The following is a 6,126-nucleotide window of genomic DNA, read 5'->3' on the forward strand; positions in this document are numbered from 1 at the left end:
GACCCTTTCATTCTCTAGAGGCATGAAGAGGGGCACGGCCCGGCCGAGGCCTCCTACTGGTCCCTGGGGGGAGCCCCCAATCAGCCTTCCTCCAATCTCCTCACACACACTGCTACCCCGCCCCCCCCCCCCAGCTGCTCTGCCTGCCAAGGGCAGAGCCCCTTTCTCAGCTCAGAGCCTGCCACCCGTGGCTGTGGGGAGGTCTGTGCCCCCTTGGGCTCTGGGGGCCAGTTCTGCCAACCCCCATCTGCACACATCATGAGCAGGTCCAGGCCTGCTCTTCTCTGCCTGGCATTCAAGCCCCCCCATCCCTTCTTCACTGTCAGTCACGACTCGGGGTGGGCCTTCTGCCCCTCTCCCTGGGGCTCTTGAGTGCCAAAGCCTCCTTCCTGGCCTCCCCACCTCCTCCATCTGACCAAGAGTTCCTGCCCTCCTCCCAACACAGCATCTCGGCAGCTCCAAAGAGACCACCACCAGGCCACACCGAGGCCCCAGGAGGCCGGCAGGGAGGCTGCGGCAAAGCCTTTGGGCCTACAAGGTTTACTATCCCCCCCCTCGCAGATGTGCCCACATGTCCACACACCCGGCTCCCGTGCGGCCCCCACCTGCGTGTCCCAAGGGCCCAAGCCCAGGTTCCAGTTCTCTCCACTCTGGGCAGTGGGCAGGAACATCCTGAGAGGGAGGTCTGAGCTGGGGGAGGCCCCAGGCTCCCCACTGAGGCGGCACGTGACTCATGCTGCCACTGGAACTTCCTGGAAAGCACGGGATGCCTGGGGCGGCCACTTCTGCTCTGCCTGAGGCTTTGGGGGCAGAGGCTGAGGGCCCGTACAGCAAAGCAGACCCTTGGTCTGTGGCGCCTCCCCCTGGGGACAGGAGGGACCCCTGCTGCAAACGGGGCGAGGCCACGGTCTGAACCTACTTGGGGAGGGGGCACCAGGGCCTCCCGGCATGGGAACATGGTACCTGCGGCCTCCTTCACTCTGCACATCGGGCGGCCTCAACCAGGTGTCCTCTGAGGCCCCTCACAGCCTGATGCTCCCCGATCCCACCCGGGCTCCCCCCCTCGGAGATCCCACAGCAGTCCTCTGCATGACCAGACACCCGGCCCCTCCCACCCAGCCTGCCTATGGGGAGACACCAACCCCTCTTCTCTGGGGCCTAAGGCCCGCCATCCTGGCTCTTCTCACTGACCCGGAGGGGCCCCTTGGACAAGAAGAGGAAGGGGCTGCCCCCAGGCCAGGGAAGAAGGTCCCAGAGGTCCCCCCACACCCACATGCCCTCGAAGAAGGTCAGAGGAAAGCTGGCTGGGGAAGACCCCAACCACATAAATGAATGCCCGGGGGAATAAGCAGCCTCCTCCAGTCCCTGATGGCTGGACTCTCTGGGCCTGCCCCTTCAGGTCAGAGCCTCTCCCTTCTCTCAGGCACAGTGGGTCAGGGCTAGATGCCCTCCGAGGTCCCCTACCACCGATCTCCTTGTAGGCCACCACCCTCTCCTGCCCCTACGGGCCTGCCCAGCTCCTGAAATCCCAGGCCAACGCGCTCTGCTCACAGTTCTGGAGGCCGAGCAGGAGCCCCATCACCTCCCTTCTCCCACACATCGGGGACTTACTCAGGGTCACTCAGCCTGGCCCCAGACAGCCTCAGAGGCCTCCCACAGGAGGAACCAACTGGCCTCCTCAGCTCCTCGGACAGTTTTTACTGTGGCTCAAAGCCAGATCACCCCCCAAGCCTGGAGGGGCTCAGGCCTGCTTAGTAAACCACCTTCCAGGCCACAGGCAAGTGGGCCAGGCCAGCAGGCACCGGCCTACAAGTGGGCCATGAAGCCCAGGAGCGGCCTGGAGGCCCGCCAACCCCGCCTGCCCCGACCCCCTGCTGAGGCAGCGGGTTCCTGCCAAGATCTAGGCTGCCATGTCCTCCCCTCCTCTGCAGGGCAAGCCCAGGAATCCCCAAAGCACGACTTTCCTGGGTCTCCCACGTCTTCCAAAATGAACCACCCCGAGACAAACACAAGTACAAAAACTGGGCCTAGCTCTCATTGGCCTGGGCAGGGGGCCTCCCCCAGCCCTCAGTTTACCAGCCTGGGCACGGGGCCTCCACCCAGCCCCAGCCACCAGCTCTAGGAGAGCCTCCTCTGCACACTTGGCCTGGGAGTGGGGGGATATTCCTGCAGCAGACATGGGCCCAATGGGGGAGGGGGGACAGAATGCTGGCTCCCTTCCCATGAGCTGCAGTCAGGGTCGGGACTCCCCAGGAGGCCTCACACACCCCAGGGGGTCTTCAGGCCCCAGGCTCCCAACAAGGAGGAGCCTCCCCAGGGCCAAAGAAGGTCTGATGCCGGGTCAGGGAGGGAGGCCATGTTACGTAGCAGGCCTTGGCCCTGAATGCTTTGTGGCCCAGCTAATTAAGAGAGAATGTCAGCAGGGGAAGGTCAGAGCACCCTGAGTATGTGAGGAAGAAGTCAAAGGGGTGTCCTGCCTTTCCCGAGCCAAGCCATCCCAGCGCGCACAGGCTGGGAGGCCTATTACAGCCAACTAAGGCAGGCCTGCCCCCTCCCTCGCACAGGTGTGCCCCCCCCCCCCCCCCCCGCACCGGGCAGGGGCCAGGACCCTCCGCACTTTCTCAGGCTATCTGCAAATCCCAAGGTCCCCTCCCCAGCTCCTGCAGGAGCCCAGGCCGGGAAGGGGGGGCCTCAGCTGCTGAGGTGTGTGTGGGGGGGCTGTCATCGTCTTTCCCAACAGCAGGCCCCCAATAACCACGTTCTTTTCCCACAGCCTGCCCTCCTAGGGAGGGCTCGGGAACAAAGAGAGCTGCGGGAATTACCCACAGGGCCCGGGGCAGGGAAGCCACCCACTGCCCAAGGTGGGGGCCGCGCAGGTAACCGCAGAAAGGGCTGTGGGAGGCCGTGCTGGCCTCGTAGGACCCCAGCCCCGGCCTCCCCTGGCCTGCGCCGGGGGCTTGGGCCCAAAGCAGCTCCAGCCGGCAGCCCCGGCCCCTGGAGATTTCCACCCAGGCCCCGGCGGATCCCCAGGCGCCGAGTGCCGGCCTGCGCCGCCAGCAGCCAGCTGGAGGGGAGGGCACGGTGGGCCGGCTTCCCTTAAAACACCTCGGTTAAGGGAAAACGAAAGCAGCAGGAGGCAGGAGCCGGCTGGGGGGAGGTCCTCACACCTGGCCCGCCCCCAGCCCCGAGAAAGCCCCCGCTTTCACCTGCCCTGGGCCCTGCCCCTCCCCCCCCTCGCTGCCCCGCGCCCCCTCCCGCCCGGTGGCTGCGGACCCTAGGAGGCCCGGGCTGGAGACGCCGGGCCCGGGCCGGAGCGGGGGGGGGGGGCGGCGGGAGGGGCCCCCTCCCTTACTTTTTGGTGCAGTCCAGCAGGATGCCCGTGAAGCTCCGCTCGCCGCAGCTCAGGGTGACCACGAGCGTGTCCACATTCACGATCTGCTCCACCCGCACCGGCAGCCGGCAGCCGACCCGCAGCTCCGGGGCGCCCGGCTCCATGCCGGCCGGCCCCGGAACCCCCTCCTCCTCCTCGGCCTCCGCGCCGCCGCCGCCGCCGCCTCCGGGCTCAGCTAGAGCGGGGGCCGGCGCGCTGACGCCATGGCTCCCCGTCGGCCGGCCGGACCCGGCGAGGGCTGGGGGCGCTGACGTCACAATGCTCCGCTCCCGGGAACGTTCCGCGATCGAATTCTGCAACAATTGGCCCCGGGTCAGGCTCGGGAAGGGAGGAGGCGCTCGAGCCGCGCCCCCCCCGACCCCCCGCCCATGCTGGGGGGAGGGGGCGCAGCCCTGGCCCCCGCAGGGCCCGCGGGGTGCCCCAGGACTGGGGGTGGGGTGGGACGGGGAGGAGGCCGGAGGGGAGAGAGGGAGGGAGGGAGGGAGAGGCAGCACGGGGCGGGGGCCTCAGTGCAGGGGGCGGGGACCCTCCGGCTTAATGGGGAAGAAAGAACTAAATAGGACCACCTGCAAGTCCCGTGGGGCCACGGCCGCTCCTCGGGCTCATGGCCTCGTAACTGAGGGGCGGCGGGCCGGCTCTAATGGGGCAGGAGGGACAGCAGCCCCCGGAGGGGAGCTGGGTGGGTGCAGGCGGGCGACCTGGAGGGGGGCGGGGTCGCAGCGCGGCGCCTCGAGCCTCTCCGCCCCCAGCACGCCGCAGCCGCAGCTCCTCGGCCCCTCCTCCCGCCCGGCCCCTCCCCCAGCAGCACCGGGGTGGGGGGGATGGGAATAGGGGTGAGGGGGCGTGCGGCGGCCCCTACGCCCTGCCTCTGCTAGGGCCCCAGAGAATGTCTTGGCACCAAATCCTGGGGGACACCCGAAGCCTGCCCCCACCCTCACCCCCACTCTTCATGGCAGTTCGCCGGCTGACTGGGTCCGAGGTCCCGCAAGGCCCAGGGGCCTCCTGGGCCAATGGGGTCGGGGCCCAGGGTGGGCACGCTCGCAAAGGCCGCCAGCCCCCCCGGGCAGCCGAGGCCAGGCCCAGCTGGTGGCTCCTGGTGGACGCGGGGGAGGGTCAGCCGTCTAGGGCCGGGGTGGGGGTGGGGGAAGACGCAGGGTGGGAGCACGCGGTGAGGCACCGAAGCTCTGCAAGGGCGCCCACGCGCCGAGGCCCCGGGCCCCGCGGGTCCGGCCCCCGCCCCCGCTCGCGGGGGCCAAGGTCGGCCTCGGCCGCCGCGCCCTCCCGGGACAAACATCCCCGCCCTGGTGCTGGGCCCGGCCGGGGCAGCCTCGCCCTCCCCGGGCTTCAGGTTACCTGCAGCTCAACCGCCGGATCGGGGGACCCAGCTTGGGGGCCCTTCCCAGGGTCCGCCGGGGCTCGTGGGACCACAGAGGAGGGATGGGGGGGGGCTGTCTATCACCTTTCCTTTCTTCCCCCTCCCCCCCTCCCGGCCCCGCGACCGGGGGACAGGAAATGGGGCCGGGCCCCGCTCCCCAACAGGCGGTCAGCCCACCGCGGGGGGCGGCCTCGGGGCTCCCGACAGGGGGTGTCCAGAAGCTGCAGGCTACACAGTGCCCAGGGACGGGTGCGGTCTGGCCGCCCCCCCTCCGTCCCCGGAGTGGGCAGACGGAAGGCAGACTCACCGGGCGCCAGCTGCCGCAGCTTCTCTCCGCAGGCCCAAGGGTGGGGGGCGGCCGCCGCACGACGTGTAGGGGGAGGGGGTTCCCGGCCTGAGCACCGAGCGGCCAGTCCCAGCCCCGAGGCAAGCCCTGAAGGCCGCGCCTAGTGCCGCGGGGAGGGGTGGGGCGGGGCTGCGTTACCTGAGCGCCACGGGTCACACGGTCTACTGGCGTCCCCCGGCGGCCCAGGGCGCGGAGGCAGAGGGGGGGAAGCCTTGGGCTTGGTCGGGGTAGAAAGGGTTACATTGTAGCGCTCTCGTGTCGGCACGCCCCCTAGCGGCAGGAGCGGGTCAGCTGCCCCAGGCGCGGGGGTGGGGGGCACGCAGGCGGGGACCGAGAGAGGCGGGTACTGGGCTGGGTAAGGGAGGCTGGCACCCCAGCCGGTTCCTTCCGGCAGCGTCTTCACGCTTGGCGCGGGGACGGTCGGGACAGATGTGCCCCCCCTCCCCCGCCCTCTCGCCTGCTCCTGGTCACTACAGACCCCAGCCGGGGATGGGAGGGGGTGCTCCTCAGGGAGACGGAGCTGAGCCTGGGCTGGTAGTCAGATCGCGGCAGCTTTCTGGCTCTCAGAACACAGTAGGCGCTTAATAACCTCGCTCTCTCGCCTCAGTTTCCTCGGAAAGAGAACACGCAATATTGGGCCCCTGATCAGATGGGGGATTGGGGGGAAGAGAAGCCTTCCGGTCCTGCGGGAATCACTTATTCCTCGGGTCAGTACGCAGTTCCTCCGGTGCCTGGCATTGTGCTGGGGTGGGGGTGGGGGGAGCAGAAATTCCAGCAGCCCGGCCCTCCGCCAATGGAGGCTGGTAAAATTAGCGCCCCCGCCCCTCTGGGGGCGCTGGGACTCTGTCGGGTCGCTAGGACTGTAGAGAGAGATGGCCGCTCTGGGCAAGGCCTCCCCTCAGTGGAGTCCACACCCTAGGAACTCCTTGGTTCTAGATGCCCCCCCCCCCTTTTGTGGGTCGGTTAGCACAGGGTCGTCACTTAATAAATGTTTATTGATGAGAAGGCTGAAGA

General features: G+C 68.8%; 1 protein-coding gene across 5 annotated transcripts in view; it reads right to left on the reverse strand.

Annotated features, from left to right (window-relative positions):
• Window positions 1–5,495, reverse strand: part of PWWP2B (PWWP domain containing 2B) — a 29,985-nt gene extending 24,490 nt beyond the window's left edge. For 2 of the 5 annotated variants that reach the window (XM_043988286.1, XM_043988281.1), the window contains exons 1-2: window positions 5,074–5,238; window positions 3,353–3,684 (exon numbers count right to left, since the gene is read on the reverse strand). In XM_043988286.1, coding sequence (XP_043844221.1) covers window positions 3,353–3,495 — 143 coding nt within the window. In that variant the 5' untranslated portion in view covers window positions 3,496–3,684; window positions 5,074–5,238. The other 3 variants (XM_043988282.1, XM_043988284.1, XM_043988283.1) reach the window with 3 other exon arrangements.
• Window positions 5,496–6,126: the final 631 nt, after the last annotated feature.

This window comes from Dromiciops gliroides, chromosome 2 (assembly GCF_019393635.1).
Source record: "Dromiciops gliroides isolate mDroGli1 chromosome 2, mDroGli1.pri, whole genome shotgun sequence".
Lineage (NCBI taxonomy): Eukaryota > Metazoa > Chordata > Mammalia > Microbiotheria > Microbiotheriidae > Dromiciops > Dromiciops gliroides.